This window comes from Aethalodelphis obliquidens, unplaced genomic scaffold (genome assembly GCF_003676395.1).
Source record: "Aethalodelphis obliquidens isolate GAN/ISIS:26980383/991018 unplaced genomic scaffold, ASM367639v1 scaffold23, whole genome shotgun sequence".
NCBI classification, from domain to species: domain Eukaryota; kingdom Metazoa; phylum Chordata; class Mammalia; order Artiodactyla; family Delphinidae; genus Aethalodelphis; species Aethalodelphis obliquidens.
The window spans coordinates 1777742-1803440 of record NW_020837967.1 but is presented as its reverse complement, the minus strand read 5'-3'; the positions used below and the strand labels follow the sequence as shown (position 1 = coordinate 1803440).

The window sequence follows — 25699 nt, the reverse complement described above, 5'->3', positions numbered from 1 at the left end:
GAATGATTTTCTAGGCAGAGAGAGCAGTGTAAGTCAGTATTAAGAAAAGGATATATATTTAGGGGATAGGGAGTTTATTTTGTGTGAAACAGAAGGTATGAAGAGGTGTAATGGAAACAGTGTTGGAAAGAAGGTATATCACCAAGGATGCTGAAGATAGTAGGTTAAGAAGTTTGAATTTTATCTTCTAGGCCAACGAGAGAGGGTTTTGAGCAGGAATGATCTAATTAGAGCCAAATTTCAAGAAAAGTTATCCTTGACAGCTTTTAATGAGATGCATTAGAGGGACAGAGACATTTAAAGAAACACTTATTCTGCTGAAAACTAACTTCCACTTTTATTGTTATTGCTGTAAGACGTATACCACTGAGATTAAATGATTTAAAAGTTTTCTAGCTAATATATTTTCTAGATAAGTATAAAGACACTTTTCTTTAAGATGACTTATTAGGTACCTTGTTTTCCTGATCACATTTTTGTGTGCATTTACTTTCTGTTTTTTTTTTTTTTTAAATCACTCCAGAACTTTAAAATGCAGGAGGATTTAGAGTGTTAATAGTGTTTAGTTTGGTCACTTGGAAGTTACATCAGAATTTTTTTTTTTTACATCAGAATATTAACGTACTCTGGTTCTATTCTCTTCCAAGCCTGAGTTGCCCTCTAAGTAGGAAGGGGGGTGGGCATTAACTTTTCCAGGATACTGGGATACTATTTTAGTACCAGTGGCCTTCGCAATTGTGTTTAGGTTCGTCACAGTTCATATTTGGGAACACCATACAGGCTGCTTCACTACGTAAGAGGTACTTCGCCTAGTGTGTTTAGGTGCTGTCCGTTTGAGTTAGTTACTCTGATTATTGCAAACCTAGCGCTATGTGTAGGTGCTGAAGGGAAGTGAGCCTCAGTATCACTGATTTGGTCCTTCCTGACCATCACCGCACCCACACATCTGCACAGACTAGAATTTTGCTGCAGCTGAACTTCAAACATTTAGTTTAATCTGGTTACCTCTTTATGTAGGCCAACATGAAGAACCAGTTGGGTGGCAGATGCCATTATCTTAACTTGGATTCTGGGCCTGAGCTCAGTTTGGATGAAAGACCCACCTGAGATTGCCAGGCATCCTGTGTGCATCATTAATGCATGCATGCATGCATTTGTTCACTTATTCATGCTGAGCACCTAATATGCTCTAAGCCCTAAAAATAAAAAATAAATAAGGCATAATAGCAAACAAAACACCAAAAAAACTTGGATTCTGAAGATGGTTTTACAGTTTTAGTTATTTTGGTTGTGAGTCTGTATATTCTTATCCTGTTAGGTCAGTTGTGGGTGAGCTTGAAATTAAGTGTGGAGCACTCTCATCTGTTAGTTTTAAAACTAATGTGTTCGTTAATATTCATTCATATATGTTTCCTGGTAAAAGTTATCAGTATTCTTGACATAGATGATGGATGGTCCAGGTTGTCTAGTGTGAAAAAAGGAAATTCACTTAGAGTATTTTCTCTGACTTTGATGTGCTTTGCTTTTTATTCTGTATTCACCAGATAGTAGTAGATTTTAATTTTGAGTTGTTAATTAGGGAAGATACTAAAATTTTGGGATCATTAATATATACCCTATACTCAGATGTGATTGGTTTTATCAGTGAATTAATGACTTCATCCCATGTTGTAAAGTAAAATTTAAAATATTACATTTGTGCTTCTATGTATTCTCTTGGCATTGTAAAAGCAGTCTTTTATAGATGGGTTTAGAAGAATCAGTGAACCTGCAAATTATTAATTAGCTTTTAATATATTTGCTCCAAGTGATGCCTTTAAAGGTAGTTAGTATCAGCTCTTTGGACTGCTGAATCTTTATATTCCTGGGTCCTTTATTAGGCCTCAGCCTTCAGTGCTTCCTTTGGAGCCATGGTCCAGTGAGTGGGTCATGCTTATTTGCAGTGAAGTATGAAAAGTTATATATAGAAGCTGTGCAACACTCAAAGTTGCTTGCTGTGATTTTGCTTCCAAAAGTTGAACAGTGAAGTCTACTTTTTGTCAACTGGAAATGTGACTATTTGGTTTTCCTTTGTTTATGTCATAATCTGTTTTTGAGATTGTAAATATTATTCTACTTTCATATAATATATTGAATCATATGTTAGTACTTCTTTAGATTTTTTTTTTTAAGCAAGTGATTTGCTTTTGATAATATTGGAGTTAATTTTTACAGTTAAAATACTTTCGGTTCTGTTTATCAAGACCTCATTAAGAAAGTTAAAAGTCAAGCTGTGGAATGGATGAAGATATTTTCAATATATATATATAACCAATAAAGCACTTTTAAATATCTAGAATATATAAGGAATTTTTATATAGTAGTAAAAAAAAGAAAGCCCACTTTAAAAATGGGCAAATAATATGAATAGGCACTTATCAAAAGAAGGTACTACAATTATCAGTAAACTGTGAAAAAGTGCTCAGTCTCATTATTTGTCAGGCAATGTAAATTAAACCACATCCTAACTAGAATGACTAAAATTAAAAGGCCAGAACAAAATGTTGGGCAAGGATTTGAAACAACAGGAACTTTCATATACTGCTGACACAGCTTATGAAATTGGTACAACCATTTTGGAAAGCTGTTTGGCAGTATCTGTACTCTCCTTGATGTCTATCCAACAAGTGCATACATAAAAGACACATTGAGAATGTTTATAGAGCATTATTTGTAACAGCCCCAAACTGGAAACGATCCCAATGTCCACCTGTAATAGAATGGACAAATAAGTTGTGGAATATCTGTGTGGAGTATTCATTCAAAAGACTCCTATGGCTTTGTTACCCACAGCGTGGTCCATGAATCAACTGCTTCTGCAACACCTGAGAACTTACTAGAGATGCAGACGGTTATACCCCTCACCCCAGATACGCTGAATCAAAATCTAGTTTCCCAGGTGTTTAATAAAGTTTGAGCAGCACTGCTTTACTAGTGGTTCTTGAAACTGGTCCTGGACCAGCAGTATTCTCACCTGGGAACTGGTGAGAAATGCAGATTCTCAGGCTCCACCGCAGACCTGCTGACTCAGAAGCTCTGGGGGTGGGGCCCTGCGTTCTGTTTTAGCAAGCTGTCCCGGTGATGTGGATGCAAAGTAAAGTTTCAGAATCTGCTTAGAATTTACATTTCTAACAAGTTCACAAGGTGATACCAAATCAGGAGCTCTGTTTGAGATCCACTGTTGGTAGGGCTAGGCAAACCTGTAAAAGTCCACAGCTTTTTCAGGCCACTTGGTCTTTGTCACAGCTACAGTTCCAATGTGGTACAGTGAAAACAGCCAACATGTAAATGAATGGGCATGGGTGTTTACTGGTAAAACTTTATTTACAAATATAGCCTGCAGGCTGGATTTGGCTCCTGTACTTTAGAGACCCCTGCCGTATAACAGTAAGAGTAAGAAAATTTCTATTGCAAACAAAACATGGATGAATCTTGTAAACATATGTTGACCAAAAGGTGTATACAAGAAGTGTATACTACAAGATTCTGTTTATTCAGAGTTCAAAATCTTTCCTCTTAAAAGTCATGAGCGTGGCTGTGGGCTGAGGAGTGGTTATGGCTGGAGGTGGCCTGGAGTGCTCATAATGTTTTTTGATCTAAATAAGAAATGATGCACCCTCTTGGAGTAAAATTTGAACCTGATAGTAACTAATTTAAAATATTTTTAAAATATTAAAATGAATAGTACATTATGGAGGAGAATTTGAGATATGTATGAATTTTTGAAAATAAAGATTTTAGAGTCAGGCTTCTAGGGGGATGAGCTTGTTCTCTGTTGTCTGGAGTCTTGGATAAATTTGAGAAGCACTAGGATTTATAAAGTTACAGAGAATTTCCTTTGTCATTAAAAAAAATAAAGCTCGCATCACCTAAACTCTGGTATAAGGGTTTTGGGTGAATGAATATCCCATCTCTGTGTTTCTTCTCATTAATCCATTAATTGGATTGACTTTCTTGACTGCTCCCCCACCCCATCTTGATTTGGTATGTCTTAGTATATTCACGCTTTGTTTACCTTTTTACTGAGAGTGATGGTTTATAATCCTCTGTTGATTGTCAGTTGATTAATGGTTATCCTGGATGCTTCATTTAGGGCTCTAGTTCTCAAACTCTTGGTCTCAGGATCTATTTACACTCTTAAAAATTGAGGTCCCTGAAGAGCTTTTGCTTGTAAGAGTATCTGTCAGTATTTATCCTATTAGAAATCAATGCTGAGAAATTAAAAAAATGTTTTTTATTCACTTAAAGATAACGGTGATAAACTCATTACATGTTAACGTGAATAACAGTTTTTTGAAGTATAACTGTTTTCCAAAACAAAAAAATTTATGAGAAGAGTATGGTTGTTTTACATTTTCTGCACATCTCTTTAATATCTAGTTTAAAAGATAGCCCATTCTTATCTGCTTTGGTGTTCAGTCTTTCATAATTTTTGTCATAGCTGAAGTATATGAAGAAAATCAGGCTTTAGACAGATGTGTAGTTGGAAAAAGGAGGAGTATTTTAATAGCCTTTCAGATTGTTGTGGGTATCCTTTTATAATTTACACCTAAACACAAGTGGCAGGGTATTTTTAAAGATTAATTGCAATATGAAATTTGAAACCACATCAGTGAACATTTCTTATTCCGTTACATTAAAATCTGTTAATCTAGCTTGCACTTTGAATTTCTCTTTTAACCTCCTGTATGATTTTGTAACATCATTCATTGGTCACTTGGGAAAGTACTGTTTTACTTAGTAATGCAGGTCTTCTGAATTGTTGACACATTTCATTATGCCATATCAAAAGCTCATATTTGTTAATATCACTGATGTTGTGTGAAAAGTCCTTTAAGTATTGGGGATCTGATGTACCCATGGTGGTGGATATAAGTTTTCCAAAATTCAGATTTTCATTCAAAAATTTTTTTCAATACATTTTATTTATTTATTTTTAATATTTGGATGTGTTGGGTTTTCATTGCTGCGCATGGGCCTTCTCTAGTTGTGGCGAGCAGGGGCTACTCTTGCTTGCATCGGCTTCTCATTGCAGTGGCTTCTCTTGTTGCAGAGCACGGGCTCTAGGTGTGTGGGCTTCAGTGGTAGTGGCACATGGGCTCAGTAGTTGCGGCTCGTGGGCTGTAGAGCACAGGCTCAGTAGTTGTGGCACATGGGCTTAGTTGCTCCGTGGCATGTGGGATCTTCCCGGACCAGGGATCGAACCCATGTCCTCTGCATTGGCAGGCGGATTCTTAACCATTGCGCCACCAGGGAAGTCCCTCATTCAGAATTTTGACTTTTCATTTTTGGCAACAAATACTGTTGGTTATTTTCCTTGACATTCATTTTTGAGAAAATGTCTGCCAAAATCCTAAGTCTGAGCAATCATAGTCTGTCAGTTATTTTTCCACTTAAAAATGATAATCCGTGGGGCTTCCCTGGTGGCGCAGTGGTTAAGAATCCGCCTGCCAATGCAGGGGACACAGATTCAAGTCCTGGTCTGGGAAGATCCCACATACCGCGGAGCAAATAAGCCCGTGAGCTACAACTACTGAGCCCCCGTGCCACAACTACTTAAGCCCGCACGCCTAGAGCCTGTGCTCCGCAACAAGAGAAGCCACCACAATGAGAAGCCCGCGTGCAGCGACAAAGACCCAGTGCAGCCAAAAATAAATAAATAAAAATAAGTATATTAAAAAAAAATGATGATCCATGAAAAAAGTAGCTAGGTCAGCTTACAAATCAGTCGCACAAAAGGCTTTCCTTGAGCTAGAATTGCTTTATGTGAACTTCCTGTTTTGCTACACGGGATATTTAAAAGATGGGTGTTCAAGGGTGTTGTTAATAGAGGTGATTTTTAATGCTTCATCAAGGATAGTCTTAAGTGAAACTGGCCTTGTTTTTTTAAACCATGAGTGCCTTGTGGTGAAGAATATAATGACTAGTGCAGCTAGAGCCACCGCCTTAATTTGCTTTATCCACCATTGATCTTCTGCTGTCAGTGCAAGTATAACACAGTGGGAAAAAATGATGTCCTAGTGTTACTATGAAAATAGTTTAAACCTTGGGACTCAGAACACACTTTGAACCCTGGTTGCTTTAGGGCTTTGTCTTTAAAAATTACATCAAATATCGCATATACATAAGTATTAATTAATTACTAAAAGAATGTTTAATGACAGGCTTGTAAAAATTATCTGTTTGAAACATGCAGTAACATTTTCCTTCCTTTGAAGATACTTACGCTTTCCCTGTAGGAATGTATCCTGTCAGGTATAATGTCAGTGAACGGAAAGAAAGTTCTTCACATGGATAGAAACCCATATTATGGAGGAGAGAGTGCATCTATAACACCGCTGGAAGATGTAAGTATTAAAATAAATTAATGTCCCTTTTGTACTTTGAGTCTTTTACTTGTGAATCTCTACTTTTTTATGGATGGTTTTAATTTTGTTTTATTAAATAGATTATCTGTAACATCATAATTTTCAGGAGCGCCTAGTTTGGGGCTTGTAGATATTTAAATTGTGACCTTTGTTGCCATCTGGAGCAGTTATCTATTCCCTCTCGAAGTTAATAGAGTGTAGACTTGACAGGGTGCATGGAGGGTACCTTTTGATGAAGACCTAACATATGCCAGGCACAGTGCCAGTGCTTTCCACATGGTCTTAGTTATCTTCCCAGTCACTCAAAGAGATTTTATCCCCATTTTTTAGATTGCAAAATAGTTTCTGTGGGCTTAAGATCACGGAGACGGGCTGATAACCCAGGTTATATGATTCCAAAGCTTAGTTCCTTTTTCTTTTAATTTATTTTATTGAAGTACAGTTGATTTACAATGTTATGTTAATTTCTGCTGTACAGCAGAGTGATTCAGTTACACATACATATATAGATTCTTTTTTAAAATTTATTTTATTTTCATTTATTTTTGGCTGCATTGGGTCTTTGTTGGTGCATGCAGGCTTTCTCTAGTTGTGGTGAGCAGGGGCTACTCTTCGTTGTGGAGCGCGGGTTTCTCATTGTGGTGGCTTCTCTTGTTGCCGAGCACAGGCTCTAGGTGCACAGGCTTCAGTAGTTGTGGCACGCGGGCTCTAGAGCACAGGCTCCGTAGTTGTGGCACGCGGGCTTAGTTGCTCCGCGGCATGTGGGATCTTCCCAGACCAGGTCTTGAACCCGTGTCCCCTGCATTGGCAAGTGGATTCTTAACCACTATGCCACCAGGGAAACCCTATATATATTCTTTTTCATATTCTTTTCCATTATGGTTTTTCACAGGATATTGAATACAGTTCCCTGTGCCATACAGTACCTTATTGTTTGTCCGCTCTAGTTTGCATCTTCTAATCCCAAAGTCGCACTCCATCTCTCCTCCAGCTTCCCTCCCCCTTGGCAACCACAAGTCTGTTCTCTGAGAGTCTGTTACTGTTTTGTAGATAGATTCATTTGTGTCATATTTTAGATATCACATATAAGTGATATCATATGGTATTTCTTCCTCTTTCTGATTTATTTCACTTAGTATGATAATCTCTAGGTCCATCATGTTGCTGCAAATGGCATTATTTCATTCTTTTTTATGGCTGAGTAGTATTCCATTGTATATATGCACCACATCTTCTTTATCCATTCCTCTGTTGATGGATATTTAGGTGTTTCCATGTCAAAGCTTAGTTCCTTTTGCTATACTCTGTGCTTCCTACTTTAGAAAATGAGCACATGAAGCATTTCCAAAGTGTGTTTTACTAAGTATATTTATTTCTCTGTGTGGGGTTTGTTCACCATCCACGTGTATGAATCTGAGCTGTACTGTGCTTTATAGGAGATATATAGATATTGTCAGTTACTTTTAAAATAGTGACTTTGATGAAATAAACTTAATGTTTATATCAAAGAGGGTTTTTCTCTATATTCAGGCATATAGGGAAGTTGAAAGAATAATACCAGTGGAATATTTTTTTGCTTCATGTCTGTTTGTGTTATTGGTTTTGAACCATTGAAAGTAATAGACATGATACTTGACCTAAATATTTCAGCATTCATCTGTGAAGAACAACATTCTCCAACATAATCATAATATCATTATCACACTTAAGAAAATTAACCATAATATCCAGACTATATTGAAATCCCCCATTGAACCCAAGAATGTTGTATATTGCTGTGTAGGAGTGGTTTGTTTTTTTTTTAAACTAGTTTAAGCATTGCCTTTTGTGTTGTTTCCCTTTATTCTCTTAATCTACAAAAGTCTCGCCACCTCTTTTTTTTTGGCAAGTCTAGGCCAGTTTATAAGAAGGTATTGTTGGGCACTTCATACTGCATCCCATAAGGAGGCACAGTGCCTGCATCAGCATCACTGTTCATGATGCTCAATTTGATCTGGTTGAGGTGATGACCACTGACCTCTCCATTGTAAATCATCTGTGGAGTGATGCACTGGCGTCATTCCTTCTTCACCTAGTATATTTATTAGCTAGTGTTAAGTAAGATGAGCAAGCTGTCCTGTTTCTTTTTTTTTTTTTTTTTTGCGGTGCGCGGGCCTGTCACTGTTGTGGCCTCTCCCGTTGCGGAGCACAGGCTCTAGACGCGCAGGCTCAGCGGCCATGGCTCATGGGCCTAGCTGCTACACGGCATGTGGGATCTTCCCGGACCGGGGCACGAACCTGTGTCCCCTGCATCGGCAGGCGGACTCTCAACCACTGCGCCACCAGAGAAGCCCCCCTCTTTTTTTAAATTTAATTTTTATTTTATATTGGAGTATAGTTGATTTATAATGTTGTTAGTTTCAGGTGTATAGCTAAGTGATTTAGTTATATATATATACATATATCCATTCTTTTTCAGATTCTTTTCCCATATAGCTTATTATAGAATACTGAGTAGAGTTCCCTGTGCTATATAGTAGGTCCTTGTTGATTATCTGTTTTATATATAGTGGTGTGTGTATGTTAATCACAAACTCCTAGATTATCCGTCCCCTGCGTGTTTCTCCTTTGTTAACCATAAGTTTGTTTTCGAAATCTGTGAGTCTGTTTCTGTGTTTTAAGTTCATTTGTATGATTTTTTCTTTAGATTCCACGTGTAAGTGATATCATATGGTATTTGTCTTCCTCTACTGACTTACTTCACTTAGTATGATAATCTCTAGGTCCACCCATGTTGCTGCAAATGGCATTACTTCATTCTGTTTTACGGCTGAGTAATATTCCATTGTATATATGTACCATATCTTCTTTATCCATTCCTCTGCTGATGGACATTTAGGTTGCTTCCATGTCTTGGCTATTGTAAATAGTGCTGCAGTGAACATTGGGGTGCATGTATCTTTTTAAATTGTGGTTTTCTTCACATATATGCCCAGGAGTGGGATTGCTGGATTATATGGTAGGTCTCTTTTTAGGTTTTTAAGGAAGCTCCATGCTGTTCTCCATAGTGGCTACACCAATTTACATTCCCACCAACAGTGTAGGAGAGTTCCCTTTTCTCCACACCCTCTCTAGCGTTTATTGTTTGTAGACTTTTTGATGAAGGCCATTCTTACTGGTGTGAGGTGATTTGCATTTCTCTAATAATTAGTGATGTTGAGCATTTTTTCATGTGTTTTTTGGCCATATATATGTCTGTGTAGAAATGTCTGTTTAGATCTTTTGCCCATTTTTTGACTGGGTTGTGTACTCTTTTTTAATGTACTCAAGAACTTGGGGGTTTTTATTGAGTGAATATATACCACCTTTGCTTGTTCTGTTCCATCTTAGCAATAGAATTCATGAGTTTGAATGAATATTAAATTTTAAGCTGCACGCTGCTTTTTAGAGCCTCAAACTCATGTAAATTATAAATTAACTGGAACTAATTTTAATTGTCTTTTCTGATTTGAATAATCCAAAATTTATTTTTAACTCCCTATGTAACCACAGAAGCAAAATTAAGCCTTTGTTAGCTTTTTATTTAATAGAGAATGAACGTAAATGATTTCTACAAATAGTAAGGGATGTTTCTGCAAAACTAGTACATCATAACAAACAGTTTGTTTTGTATTCCTGCTAGTTAAAAGCAAATACACACCACCTCTGCAATATTTATTTTGGCATTCATGAGTTGAGTAATATGTTTAATTTATATATGTATTGGAATAGTGTTACATGTTCTGATTAAAAATGAAATGCACTTGTACTTTACCTCATGTTGGTGGTATTTAGTTATACCAAAATCACTTCATCAAAAAATAGTTGTGCAATGAAAGTTAAATTTTGTTACATTATGTGTGTGTTTTGTTTTGGTTTTAGTTATACAAAAGATTTAAAATACCTGGAGCACCACCAGCATCAATGGGGAGAGGAAGAGACTGGAATGTTGACTTAATTCCCAAGTTCCTTATGGCGAATGGTAAAGAATTCCAACTTAAACTTATGATAGTACATTGAATCCAATTTGAAAGTAGAAAGTAACTGTTGACAGAGAGTGTTACTCCAGTTATGTGGAAGTGGATTCTGTTGAATGGCAACGGTATGGTGAGTAATAGGGCCCATTAGAGGCATCTAGAGTTGGTAAGTTAAGAATGGAGGGAAGAGGGGGTGACTTCTTAGTAATTGGTTTTGGAGAAACAAAATTATGCTGTGGCATAATATCAGAATTGTAAGCATTTGTAACAGACTTTCCTCTTGATACTTTGGTGACAATCTTAGGTAACTGGGCCTTCAGAAACAGCCATATTAATGTTTTTTTCTAGTTTGTAAGCTTTCACAATTATTTTTTCATATTAATTTTTTCTCATTTTTTTCCTTTTTTCCTTCCGTTTTATTGAGATATAATTGACATACAGCACTGTATAAGTTTAAGGTATACGGCATAATGATTTGACTTACATATATTGTGAAGATTACTGTAGTAAATTTAGTGAAAATCCATCATCTCATATAGATACAAAAAAGAAAAAGAAAAAAATGGGTTTTTTTTCTTGTGATGAGATCTCTTAGGATCCACTCTCTTAACCACCTAGATCCCCTTTAAATGCTGGAAGATAAGGACTCACTGGCAGCTTCCTCCCTTAGATAAGGCCTCCTGAGCTCTCAGGTTCCCCTCAGCTTCCACCACTTCCTACCTTCCCTTAAGCCCAGTCCACCTTGCTCGTTTCTATTACCTGCCTGGCCTCAGTAGGAAATGAGTTTGCAAACTGGTCTGTAACATGCTAGGCTAGATAAGAGAGAAAAGGACAGGCAGGTGGGTGGGCGGGGGATGGGGGGCGGTAAGCAAGTAAATGTGAGTGAGTGAACAGTGAGAGACATAAATGCTCATATTCCAGGTAGGTCCCTTAACTCAGTTAAGGAACTGATCCACACACTGTGTATACTTTCCTCACTACACATGGAACTGGGTGGAACAGACATTTCCCAGGACAGTGTCTTCTGTTCATCAACTCCCATGGAACAGCTGGGGCACCTGACAAAGAATAAAAGGAAACTGAAAACAAATGATTGCATAATGTGTTAATGGCATTGCAGTAGTATAAAAAGTGTGACTTTTTTCAAATAATTATCATAATCAAGTTATATTAAAAGAAAAATTCCTACAAAGGCAATAATTTTGGTGTGCGCAGAATTCCAATCTCAAATCTTAACTTTTGGTAAATAAATACTAATAACGTCTTTGTGGCTGCTCTCAAATGTATGCCAGTCAGAAGATCTTCTTGAGGTTCACTCATCAATAGAAACATGGACACATCTCACTGTAATGCAGCAGAAATGGCAGCTATGAAGTCATAAATACGGCCTTAGGTGGCTCCAAGGAACACTGCAGTGGTAGAGTGGATCCACCCTCCTGGTCGGCGACCATGGCTTTCAGCAGGGTTCATATCACAGAACAGAGGGCTCATGCACTGGGGGTACTTAGAGATCACCTGATGATTCACTTTGCCTCACGGAGCATGAAGAGTAAGAAGAAACTGGATTCAGTATGCTCTAGTGGGCTTTTTCTTTTCTTTTTTTTTGTGGGGGGAGGTCTTTTGTGTGCTTTAAAAATAATGTGAAGTCCCTAGGTAACACCAAAGAGCTCAGTGAAGTCTGAATGATCTGACACTGTTCAATATACATGAAACTTTAAGACAGCTGAGTGGATTTATTTCTGTACATCCTTTTGAGAATCACTAATATTACTGGTTCACACTTGTGGGTCATTTCTGTTAGGAAATTTTTTAAAGGTATATGAAGGCAGGGAGTAGAAAAGGAAATAAGGCCAAGGCAGAGAGAAGGAGGTGGAAGAGGCGAGAAAACGGAGGAAAGTAATGCCTTAAGACTTTGCAAAGTTCAGTCCATGGACTAAGGGGCACTTGGAGCTGGTTGGAAATGCAGAATCTTGGACGCTACCTACAACTACCCAAGCAAAATTTGTATTTTAATAAGAGCCCCGGGCAATTCCTAAGCAGAATGACGTTAGAGAAGCACTGCCTTAACAGTCCATTGCAGGCTCTTTAATGTCAGAAAAAGGTGACATACGGTGAGAGAACTTCACAAAATGTCTTTACCTGGGCGACCCCAGACCACCTACAAAACCTGTCTGAGCTTCATTTCCTTATCTGTAAAATGGAGATGATAATAATAGTAATGTGATAGGGTGGTTCTGAGGATTGAGGGAGTTGTTAAATAACCCTTTCAAAGGCCTTGGCATAGAATAAGTAATGGATGTTCATTAGATTTTTGTTTTTAAAACGCATCACGGTATTTTCTTAGTTCCTGGTTTAATGGGTATATTATTTTAGAACATTATAATTTTAGCTGTTGAATTTTTTGAAACTTTTTTTTCCCTAGGCAAACTAATAAACTAATCCTTAACACAAACTAGAAATTTAAAATATACTCTTTTTCTCATATTTTTAGTTAGAGGAGTATCTTTAAATTGCATCTTGTGATTTTTAGCATCTTTTTCTGAGATGACGTTGAAAAACTAAATTGTTTATGTCCCATGAAATAAAGTATGTACCACCCTTTCCCCCTTTTTTGAATTTATGTTCTGTAATTTGGGAATATGTTCAGTGGAAAGATCCTATTGGAATTTTCCCTGAAATTTGAAGTTAAATAACTGAATTATCTTGAGGTTAATTGTAAACACAAAATTTTTATTATATAAATAGTAAAATTATTTAATTAAAATTAGAAAACACAGATAAGCAGAAAGGAAATAAAATTTTCATAACCAGAATCTTATTGTTTAGAATCACGGTTAATATTCTGGTGTATCACCTGCCAGTTTCCCCCCCACCTCTTCCCAGTTAACATGTTTTTCAGTCAGTATACTGTGAACATTTAAAAGAGAGAGGGAGGGATGGAACCAGGGGCTGGAGGGGATGATAAATCTCATTGTATACTCCTGGAAGTGTAGTATGGGGATAAAGGCAGTAATTTTCTTTCTTTCTTTAAAAATATTTATTTGGTTGTGTCGGGTGTTAGTTGTGGCAGGTGGGCTCCTTAGTTTCATTCATGAGCTCCTTAGTTATGGCATGTGAACTCTTAGTTGCGAAATGCGTGTGGGATCTAGTTCCCTGACCAGGGATCGAACCTGACCACCCTGCTTTGGGAGCACGGAGTCTTATCCACTGTGCCTCCAGGGAAGTCCCTAAAGGCAGTAATTTTTTAAGGCTTTTTCCTTTATATTGCCAAATTTTACTTCACCAGTAGACTGAGGCTGCCCCTTTCCCAGTACCTTTACCACTCCCAGATATTACTCATTTTAGTTTTTGTGATTTTGTCATACTAGAAGACAAAATAGTGGATTTTTAAAATATGTCTACTTACTAGAGGGTGAAATGATTTCTAGAGTTACTGGCTTTCATGTTCTTTTTTTTTTTTTTTTTTTTTTTTTGCTGGACGCGGGCCTCTCACTGTTGTGGCCTCTCCTGTTGCGGAGCACAGGCTCCGGACGCGCAGGCTCAGCAGCCATGGCTCACAAGCCTAGCCGCTCTGCGGCATGTGGGATCTTCCCGGACCGGGGCACGAACCCGCGTCGCCTGCATTGGCAGGCGGACTCTCAACCACTGCACCACCAGGGAAGCCCGGCTTTCATGTTCTTTAATGAACTGGCCAGCCTTTCGCTTTGCACATTTTTCTATTGACGTTTTGTGTTTTTCCTTATTGATATAAAAGAGCTTATTATAACAGCTGTTAAATGCCCTTTTGAAGTATGTTGAAAATATCTTTTCCAGTTTGTGATTGGCATTATATATAACTCCTGTGGTTTTTTTTTTTTCTGTACAAAAGCTTTTATTTTTCACACAGTCATTGGTTGAGCTTTCTTTTATTGGTTTTGATTTGGAAGTATGTTTAAAATTTTTCTCTCTACCTCAAGTTTATAAAAATACTAATATCTGCTTTTAATGGTATTATGGTTTCATTTTTTCACTGTATAAATAAGTTCATCTGTTTCGTTTTGTGTTTTTATGTCAGCATCTATCTTATTCCTTCATAGAACTATGAAAATATGTCACAATTTTATTTTATTTTTAAAAAAAATTTTATTGGAGTAGATTTACAATGTTGTGTTAGTTTCAGGTGTACAGCGAAGTGAATTAGTTATAAATACACATATATCACTTTTTTAGATTCTTTTCCCATATAGGCCATTACAGAGTATTGAGTAGAGCTCCCTGTGCTATAGAGTAGGTCCTTATTAGTTCTATTTTATATATAGTAGTGTGTTTCTGTCAATCCCAATCTCCCAAGGTTCATCTGTCTTAACATGAATAAATTTATTTTATTACCTTGTTGTTTGAGAAGTAGAGATAGAAATTTATTTCTTCAAAATGGCTAATCAGTTGTTCCTCAACATCATTTATCTTTTCCACTTTGATTAGAAAACTTCCATCATATATTAAATTCTTTTACATGGGTCTCTATTTTTCACTGATTATGGACTAGTTAATGTACAGTATACTGAAACATTTGGCTGCATAAAGGTCTCCTCATTACTCTATTTCTTGTTCTCAAAAAGAATTTTTTTTGAATGTCCTTGTATGTTTATCCTTTCAAATGAGCTTTAAAATAATTTTTTTGGTTTCTCAAAGAAGTTTACAATTTTTAGTATACCAGAATTTCTTTGGTTTATCCTAGCTTTTTCTTGACCCAAAACTAGTATTCATTTTAATAAATATAAATTAACTTAGAAACTGAAAAGCACAAATTCCTGGAAAATTTTGCCTATGAGTTGTCTCTCTTTAAAATACAGTAGGAACTTTAAAGAAACCCAAACACACCTGCAGTTGTACTATAATTCGAAACCTCATACTTCTAATAATTATTGTATAACTTTTGCAAAAGCATGTTGAAGTTATTAACCTTGAAGTTGTAACATTTAAAAAAAGTCTAAATATGCTAAGCAATAGGTCTGCATTCTGATTGTCCTATTTAAAATATGGCTTTGGAGACTTTTCTAGGAGTTACTGGATGGTGTTAAGAAAAAATTGGAAAGCCATTAGTATTAGTAAATGTACTTTTATTTCTGCTGATTTTTGAAAGTAGTAAGATTTAAGTAACAGTTTGAATTATGTGACTCTTACAGGTCAGCTGGTTAAGATGCTGCTTTTTACAGAGGTCACTCGCTATCTGGATTTCAAAGTGACTGAAGGGAGCTTTGTTTATAAGGGAGGAAAAATCTACAAGGTTCCTTCCACTGAAGCAGAAGCCCTGGCATCTAGTAAGTAATTCTATTTTATTTTCTCAGAATATTAAGATTTTATAACATAAAGGGATCTTAGAGATAAAATTTAAGGTCCCCTGCATTAGTCATCCATCCATTCATCCAGTCAACAAAGATTTATTGGGTGTCTGTTATGTGCCAGACACTGTTGTAGGCAGTTGAGAGTACTTCAGTAAACAAGATGTTCAGAAATTCCTGCCCTTCTGAAGCCTGGAGAGGTTTTATCTCATGGAGCCTGTTGCTGGTGAAGCTGAGCCTTCCTAGGTCTAGTATACTCTTTTCAGATTAATAATTCGTGAGAGTCACTGTCTCTTGGACTGTTTCCTGTGCTAGGCTCTGTGAGAGACACTTCACATTTGCTTTCTTACTTGACTTGTGAAGCCCTTTGTGAGGTAGGGTTTCCATTTTATAGATGAGGAAACTCGGGCCCAAAATCACATAGGTAATGAGTGGCAGGATGGAAACCCTGGTGGGATTGCTGCACAGTCCGTGTACTTCATCACCCATCTACGCTGACCTCCTTTGCTACTCTATCCAACATGCTGTTCTGGTGGAACTCATCCTCTAAGTGGTGCTGGTGTCATTATCCACCATCTCTGTTTCTAGGTATTCCCAGTAAATATGGAGTGATTTTGTTTTCTGCCCCAAATTATTTCCTCTACTGGCTCATCAAAGATTTCTGCTTAACATTTTTTATTCTGAGTCTTTTAAATAGCAAACACCCTGAGAAAAAACCTTCCATCCTTTAAGGTGTTTTTGTTGCCATGCAGAGCAGTTTAAGGAAGGATAAATTTGTATATCTAAAGGGTAAATAAGTTTTGTAGGTGCTGTAGGAGTTCAGAGGAGGGAAAGGTTTGCATTGGGAGAATAGGAAGAGTGTCAGTAAATTCTCCAGTAATTATTTTGGCATTAAGATTGGAAAAGATTTCTCACCTAGGGGTCGTCCCTGGTGGCACAGCGGTTAAGAATCTGCCTGCCAATGCAGGGGACACAGGTTCGAGCCCTGGTCCAGGAAGATCCCACATGCCGCGGAGCAACTAAGCCCATGCATCACAGCTACTGAGCCTGCGCTCTAGAGCCCATGAGCCACAACTACTGAAGCCCATGAGCCACAACTACTGAAGCCCACACGCCTAGAGCCTGTGCTCCGCAGCAAGAGAAGCCACCGCAATGAGAAGCCCACTCACCGCAACAAAGAGTAGCCCCCGCTCGCCATAACTAGAGAAAGCCCGTGCACAACAATGAAGACCCAATGCAGCCCCCCCCCAAAAAAAAAAAAATTTCTCACCTAAAAACCTAGTTTAAGGGCTTCCCTGGTGGCGCAGTGGTTGAGAAGTCCGCCTGCCGATGCAGGGGACACGGGTTCGTGCCCCAGTCTGGGAAGATCCCACATGCTGCGGAGCGGCTGGGCCCGTGAGCCATGGCCGCTGAGCCTGCGCGTCCGGAGCCTGTGCTCCGCAATGGGAGAGGCCACAACAGTGAGAGGCCCGCGTACCGCAAAAAAACGAAAACAAAAACCTAGTTTAAGTTATTTTGGCAGTTTTTCTAACTCCATTTATTTACTTCTTGCTATTAGGGGAGAAAATATTGGGCATAAAACGTTGAAAAACACTAAAGCCAGAAAGTAAAAAATAGCACTAATAATTGCAACCAGGTTGGGAGTGACAGTTGGGTAAGGGAAGGGATGGCTTCTGAACGAATGGAGGGGAGTCCATGGTGTGATCATGGGTTAGAAATCATTTAAAGTCTTTTCAGTGACAGTGCATCTAATTTAAATAAAGTGTTTTCATAGAAATAAGAGTTCAGCAGTTTGAGTAGAACTCTTTTAAACAAAGTTTGTGGTTTTGTAATTTAAAATTTTTATTCTCTCTTTGAGCTCTTATCTATATTAATAGCTTCAGCCACTTCCTTCATTTAATAAAAATTGAAGGACTTAACAGTTTCATGTTTCTGTTTTTGATTTAGTATTTTCAAGTACGTAAAACATTTACATGGCTTGAAAGTCAAAATTATATTAAAAGATATATTTAGAATCTTATCTTTGCCACTCCATTCTTTCCACCCTGATAGGTGATCATTTTTACTTATTTCTGATTTACCCTCCTTATGTTCCTTTTTGCAAAAATAAGCAAATATATTAATGTATGTATTTCTTAAGGTTAGATTTATTGAGGTTTAATTTACATATACTAGGATTTACCTATTTTAGTATACAGTTTCATGAATTTTTACCAATCACTACCTTATCAGCAACTATTTTTATATTAATGGATAGGATTTTGAATTTGGAATGGCAGGCAAGACAATTCTAGGCAGAATGAATGAATGGGGTAGGAAAAGTGTAGAGGGTGGGAAGTTCAAAAGAAAGATAAATAAAAACAAATTATTTTATGCTTTTAATAATAGCTAACATTTTTTAACATTTTGTGCAGGCATTTATATACTAATTATTTTATGTGTATAGTCGAAGTTTATTTTATATAGTCCTTCACTACAATACAACCCTCTGAGACGTGGTGCTATTATCTATATTGACAGATGGGAACACCGAGGTATACAGGTGTGAAAGAGCCCAAAGCAGCATAGTTCATGACTAGTAAAACTAGTTTGAAGCCAGATTTGTCAGACTCAAGAACCCCACACTCTTAACCTCTGAACTATCTAGTATATAAACGTAGCTTCTCAGATATTTTAACAACTGTCACGTACACTGGAATTCCTTTTTTCTCCGTGCTACATATTTCCAGTTCATGTGGTTGTTTCTCATATAATATGCTGTCTAGGTCCCTTGGCCACTTTTCTTTGGAAATTCTCTGATTTGCCAAGATTATCTTATATATAATAGAATTAGAGCCAGACCAGACCTGATACTCCAAGTGTTGTCTGCCCACTCAGTGTCCTTGGGACTTTTACTTTCCTAGGACAATATATTTCTATTAATGTAGCCTAAGTTTACATTGGCTTTTTTAGGAGCTGTATATACTGTTGGTTCTTGTGGTAGGTCATGATGCCAGCTAAAACCTCAAGGTTCCAATAAATACTTGTTTATTGGTCACATGTTATTTTAGTCAAATAAATGAGGAGTATATTTGGCCTCTAGAGTAATGTTGAACACAGATACTATGTTCAGAGAAGTTTGAGACATTTTCATGAATAGCTTTGAAACGTGCCCAGCAAAATCTTGTATCCTCGGTTGAATCTTTAGCTTGCTTGTTTGTTCTCACTCTTACCGCTGTGAGGCATCTGTTTGTCGGGAGCACCTTTGACATCTCAGGGCTTGTGGCTGTCAGGAGTTGGTGTGCCTGCTGCAAAGCCCAGCTGTGAACTGGGGTGAGGCTGCTTAGGTCCACTGTTGGAATGACATGTTGTGTGCCATGTTTTAGTGCTTTTCTTGTGACGTTAATTCTACTCTGATTTTTCTATTTTTTAATTCACTTGTCAAATCTTATGCCTGTTAGTTAATTGGAACGCTTTTTTCTGTTCTCTTATTGAAACTGCTCTGGATTTTGTAGCTTTATTCTGTTTTAAAAGTCTTGACATAAGTGTCTTTTTTGGTAAATAACCCTCAGTGTGCAAGTGAATGAAGGAAAAGTAAAACCATTTGAAATGAGTGAAGGTACAACTCAATGGACTAATTGTGAAAAAGATTTTTTCTAGTCCTTTTATCATATAATTTGAGTATTTTATTTATATATTGTATGTCCAGTATATGAATAAGTCAACTTCTTTTATATTCAGTCCCATCAGATGTTAATTATATGGATTGAATATTTATTGAGCACTTGCTATATGCCAGGTACCCTTCTAGGTTTGGGGGTAGGGAGGGTGCAACAGAAGGAAAAAAGTAAACAAAAATGCTTTCCCTTTTGGAGCTTCCATTAGTGGGAGACTGGCTATAGATAAATAAGGAGAAGCATTTCAGATGGTGATATAATCTGATATAAAAACGTATCAGATGGATATGGAGATGAAAGGAGGGAGTGAGGGTGGGGCTACTAGTTTAAATAGGGTGACCAGGGAAGGCATCGTCATATAGAAGTAGCTGTTATAAAAATTACGTGGTAGGAAATAATATTTGAATTTGTTAAGTTAGGACTTTTTCAGAATGAGCACCGGGTCTCTCACATGTTGGTAATTGCACTGGTATCTGGTTCTGACATAAAGGGATGGAGGAGCAGCTTAGAGCATCTCCTCTGTGCTGGGAGACAGGAGTCCACTGCGCTGGGAGAGTGTCCCTGTCAGGCTCAAGGCTTGGAGGAGGGAGGGAGATGAAAAGAGGGAAAGAGTGGGGAATTTAAGAATACACAGTAGATTTTCATTTTTATTTTAAGAGAAGTTATGCGATAACTCAACAATAAACTGTTGGTAAGAGCTTTAGGTTCCAACAGGCAGTGTCCACCAGATTGACCCCCAAGTTGTAAGTGCGTTGCAGTGGTGACTCATGTTTCCTTTGGCTGTTTTACACCTTCCCCTGAAACTACACTTGTGTCTTAAGTAGGGGGCTGCGTGGTAATAGAATATTTCTTTTTAGCCTTATGCTCTTACTGTGTATGCAGTCTGTCCATTTTTTTAAAGCTAGGTTGTAAATATTAATTTAAAAAGTTAAATGTAGTCAGCTGTCATGAATAGCCTCATGATCATTTTAATTTTCAGTTTTGTTGATTTCAGCTATAGTCTTGGGGGAAATAATGTTTAAATTATCACAATATTCAGCTGTCAACAGATATAAAAGAAATGGTTAAGCGTTTATTTTTAAAGCTATAGTTGTTTTTAAAGTAGCCGTATGGTTTAAGAAAGGGGAAGACGGAGATGGAACCAGAAATTTTTCTTTTCCTTTGACCTTGTCTTTCTACCAGCAATCTACGGTAGTAGGGATCCTGACTAGTAGGAAGAACTGAGGGTTTCTTAGGTGGTAGTTCATAGCTTTCTCCTGATCTACTTTTTAGTGTAAAAAGCAGTGAACTGCTTATCTAGGACTTCATTAAAGTGACTGGCAGCATAATCAGCATCTAAATTTCTTTGAGGTCAGAGATTGTTCTTGGTATCTAAGCTGCTTTTCCATTAAATACCAGAGTGTATCTTAGCATACAGAAAAAGAAAAAAGAATGAAGTGCATTGAGAATTTTAGGCAGTTGCTGGAGTACAGATCAGAGTTGTCAAAAAAACTTTCAGATAGATGCCTTCATGAATAATAGTTTTTCAAAGTCTTATTTATCTTGTACCTAATAAGAGGTATAATTATACATATTGCATTTAATTAATTACTGGTTATAATTACTTGTAATTGTAGTGTAAAATTGAAGGCTTAATAGCTGATCTATTGTAATTATGACAGTTTATTTTAAAGTGTTATGAAACTGTCAGTTTATTTTAAAGCAATGTCCAAACTCCCATATTTTAAATTGCACATTGCCTTAGAAGAGCCTCAGATAACATAAAATATTTAAACTTTATTTTCACATTTTCTTTTCCTCAGTGTCCTATTGTGAGTGTGTGCTTTTTGAAAAATTATTTTTTAGGCCTAATGGGGCTGTTTGAAAAACGTCGATTCAGAAAATTCCTGGTGTATGTTGCCAACTTTGATGAGAGTGATCCTAGAACTTTTGAGGGCATTGATCCTAAGAAGACGGCAATGCGAGAGGTGTATAAGAAATTTGACCTGGGCCAAGATGTTATAGATTTTACTGGTCATGCCCTGGCACTTTACAGAACTGATGAGTAAGTTTTTTGGTTTTTAGATTTACATTTTTCTTGGAATTCTTCACTGAATTTCCCAATTCTGCAGAGTGGAAATTCTAACAAAACAAATATATAGCTCTATTATACTACTAAAGAAGAAGTTCTAACTGCATATTAGAGTTAGAGCCTTTTAAATAAAATATGGAGATGTTGAGTTAAAATCCATTCAGAAAAAGATTTTAAATTGAATATAAGAATGCAAACCAAAGCCCTTTTCTAATGGTCATTTCCTTTTGTCTAGCTATTTAGATCAACCATGTTGTGAAACCATTAATAGGATTAAACTTTACAGTGAGTCTTTGGCAAGGTATGGCAAAAGCCCATACCTTTATCCACTCTACGGCCTTGGAGAACTGCCACAAGGATTTGCACGGTGAGAGCCCATGTTTAATCTTTGTGCTAAAACCTCACTGATCCTGAACCTCGTCTTGAATGGTAGTTTATGATATGGTTGTGGTTGTGAATAATGAGACAAGATTTGTCTGTGAGTGGTGAGGTGCTTTTTGTTTTTATTGAAGTAAAATTTATATACAGTGAAACCACAGATCTGTGGTTAAAAAAAAATGAGTTGGACATATATATAGACCTTTGTAACCAAAACTCCAATCTAGATATAGAACATTTTCCTTACTCCAGAAGTTCCCTTGTATCCCCTCATAATCACCACCACCCTTGCACTGTAACAGCTACATTTGTGATTCCTATCATCATAGAACACTTTTGCCTGTTTTTGAAGTTTTATTATATAAAAGGAATAATATGTACTTACTTAAAAAATTATTTATTTATTTTTTGCTGTGTTGGGTCTTTGTTGCTGTGCACAGGCTTTCTCTAGTTGCGGTGAGCGGGGGCTGCTCTTCGTTGTGGTGCACGGGCTTCTCATTGCGGTGGCTTCTCTTGTTGCGGAGCATGGGCTCTAGGTGCGCGGGCTTCAGTCGTTGTGGCACACGGGCTCAGTAGTTGTGGCTCATGGGCTCTAGAGCGCAGGCTCAGTAGCTGTGGCGCACAGGCTTAGTTGCTCCGCGGCATGTGGGATCTTCCCGGACCAGGGATGGAACCTGCGTCCCCTGCATTGGCAGGCGGATTCTTAACTACTGCACCACCAGGGAAGTCCCTATGTACTCATTTTTATCTGGCTTTCGCTTAACAATGTTTTTGAGATTCAGCCATGTTGATGCACGTGCTGTTAATTCATTTAAAAAATACTGAGTAATGTTTCATTATGTGAATTATGTGAATATACCAGATTGTCCTGTTGATGGACATCTGGGTAGTTTTCAAAACGTTTTGGGGTATTATGAATGAAGCTACTATGAACTTTTGTGTAAAAGTGTGTATGGACATCAGTTGTCATTCTTTTGGGTACATATCCAGGAGTGGAATTGCTGGCTGATATGGCAAGTATATGTTTAACTTGATAATACTGCCTAACAACTTTCCAGAGTGGTGGTTGTACCATTTTACATTCACTTAGCAGCGTGTGAGAGTTGTGGTTGCTCCACATACCTGCCAACCTTTAGTATTGTCAGTCTTCTTAATTTTAACGACCCAAGTAGGTGTGAAATGCTATCTCATTATGGTTTTAATTTACATTTCCTGAGGACTAATGTTGATCATCTTTTCATGAACTTGTTTTATATAATTTTGTGGTGTGAGTGTTCATTTCTTTTGCACATTTTTAAAGATTGGGCTTTTTGTTTTTGATTTGTAGGCAATCTTGATGTATCCTGACTGAAGTCTTCTGTCAGTATATGTATTATAAATGTTTCTCTTAGTCTGTGGCTTGTCTTCTGATAAGCAGAAGTTTTAAATTTTGCTAATATACCAAAGGGTTTTTTTTTTAATGTTTAGTATTTTTTGGTTTCTAAGAAGCTTTGCCTACCTCAGGAGCACAAAGATACTCCTATGTCTTTTTCTAGAAGCTTTATAGTTTTAGCTTTGTGTTTAAATCTGTGATTCATCCTGAAATCATGTTGGTGTGTGAGGTGAGGCTTGAGGTTCACTTTTTTCTGTACTGATATTTAGTTGTTCTAGCACCTTTTGTTGTAAAGTTGTCTTGGTGCCTTTGTGAAAAATCAGTTGGCCATATACACATGCCTATTTTGTTCCAATGATCTATTTACTTTTCCTATTCCATTACTACACCATCCTGATTATTACAGTTTTTTATAATAAGTCTTGAAATCAGGTAATATAAATCCTTCAACTTTGTTCTTTTTCAAAATTGGTTTGTCTATTCTAGGTCCTTGCATTTCTACATAGATTTTAGAAGAAGGTGTCAGTGTCTTGAAAAAAATATTTGGTGTGATTTTAGTTGGGATTGAGTTAAACCTGTAGATCAATTAGGGAGAGAATTATCTTAATAACAGTACGTGAACTGTTTTCAGTTCACGTTATCTTAATAACAGTACGTGAAACAGTTTTCCAGTACGTGAACGCTGTCTCTCACCATGTATTTAGGTTTTCTTTGGTTCAGCAATATTTTGTAGCTTTCATTGTAGAGATCCAGCACTTTTTTGGTTCAAACTTATTCATAAGTATTATATGTTATTTTGATGCTGCTGTTAATGAAAGTTTCAATTTTATTTAAAGTTGTTTGCTGCTTATATACAGAAGTACAATTGATTTTTGTACTTCCTGTGACCTTGCACTTATTCTATTAGTTTTATAGATTTCTTAGAATTTTCCTTGTACACAGTTACATCATCAGTGAATAGAGAGATTAGCTTCTTCCTATACAACCTTTGTGTTTTTACCCTCTTAACTTTATGAACTGGCTAGTACTTCCAGAAGAATGAGGAATAGAAGCGATGAAGATGGACATTCTTGCTTTGTTTCCAGCCTTCAGGGGAATGTTTTCAGTATTTTATTATTAAATATGTTTTCTGTATGTTTTTTTTAATAGGCAGTTTTGTCAGATTAAATTCCATTTTCATAGCTTGCTGAGAATTTTTATTATGAATGGGTGTTGACATTGAGTTAATAATGCATATTTTCTTTATGTTATTGTAAATTTTATATATTGATATTTGGATATTAAATTAACCTTGCATTCTTAGAGCAAACACTACTTATTCATGATGTATTTTCCTTTTAATTTATTGTTGGATTTAATTTGCATATATGTGTGTGTATGTATGCGTTTGTGTGTGCCTGTTTGTATGTGTACATTCACACACGAGTTCTTGTGCCTATGTTCATGATAGATACTGGTTTATAATTCCTGTAATATTCTTGTCTGTTTTTTTGTATCAGGGCTTAATAGACTCATAACATGAGTTGGAAGAGTTTCCTCCTACTCTGTCTTCTGAAAGAGGTTGTGAAAAATGGTATTGTGCTTAAAGGTTTGATAGAATTGACCAATGAAGCCATCTGGACCTGTAGAACTTTTTTTATGGGAAGGCTTTTGAGTGTTAATTCATTTTCTTTTAATAGAAATAAGGCTGTTCAAATGTACTATTTCTTATTTTCAGTTGTGTTTTTCAAGGAATTTGACTATTTCAAATAAGTTCTTGAACTTTTTGACAAAAAGTTGTTCATAATATTTCTTTATTATGTTTTTGATGTCTATAGGATCTTTAGTGAGGTTCCCATCTTCATTCTTGTGTTGGATAGTTTATAATTTTTCTTGATGGGATTGCATCAATTTTATTAATCTTTTCAAAGTGCCAAATTTTTAGCTTTGTTAATTTCCTTTGTAGTTATTTTTAATTTTACTGATTTCTGACCTTAATTTTTTCCTTTTACTTATTTGGGTTTTTTTTTTCTTTTAGTTTTTAAGGTTGAAACATAATTGATTTTATACTTTTCTTCTCTGACATAAACATTTGAAGGTCTAAATTTCCCTCTAAATATGTACCATCTAATATGGTACCCTATCTTTCCTATGATTTTTTTTTCTTTGACCCTTGGGTTATTTGAAAGTATAGTGTCTAATTCCTAAACATTTGAGGATTTCCCTAAATACTGTACTGACATCTAATTTAATTCCATTATGGTCAGAGAACAAACTTGTAAATTATCAGTCTTTGAAATTAATTAAGGCATAATTTATGGCCAAATATATGTTTTAGTGAATATGCCCTTGAAAGAATTCTGCATGCATGTTTTAGAAAGGTAGCTCATAGAGTTGTTCAAATGTATATTCTTACTGATTCTTTTTCTAGTTCTGTTGCTGAGAGAGGGTCTTCTACCACGATTGTGGATTTATCTGTTTCCTACTTTAGTTCTGTCAGTTTGTACTTCAGACATTTAA

At 36.7% G+C, this 25699-nt stretch overlaps 1 protein-coding gene across 2 annotated transcripts in view; it reads left to right on the top strand.

Moving 5' to 3' along the window:
* The window catches only part of GDI2 (GDP dissociation inhibitor 2), a 44464-nt gene that overhangs the window by 4864 nt on the left and 13901 nt on the right, over window positions 1–25699 (top strand). Inside the window, exons 2-6 of one of the 2 annotated variants that reach the window (XM_027121549.1) lie at window positions 6279–6386; window positions 10308–10407; window positions 15568–15702; window positions 21225–21423; window positions 21686–21817. In XM_027121549.1, the coding sequence (XP_026977350.1) occupies window positions 6279–6386; window positions 10308–10407; window positions 15568–15702; window positions 21225–21423; window positions 21686–21817 (674 nt within the window). Of the gene's footprint in view, window positions 1–6257; window positions 6387–10307; window positions 10408–15567; window positions 15703–21224; window positions 21424–21685; window positions 21818–25699 lie in introns of both variants that reach the window. The other variant, XM_027121550.1, reaches the window with a different exon arrangement.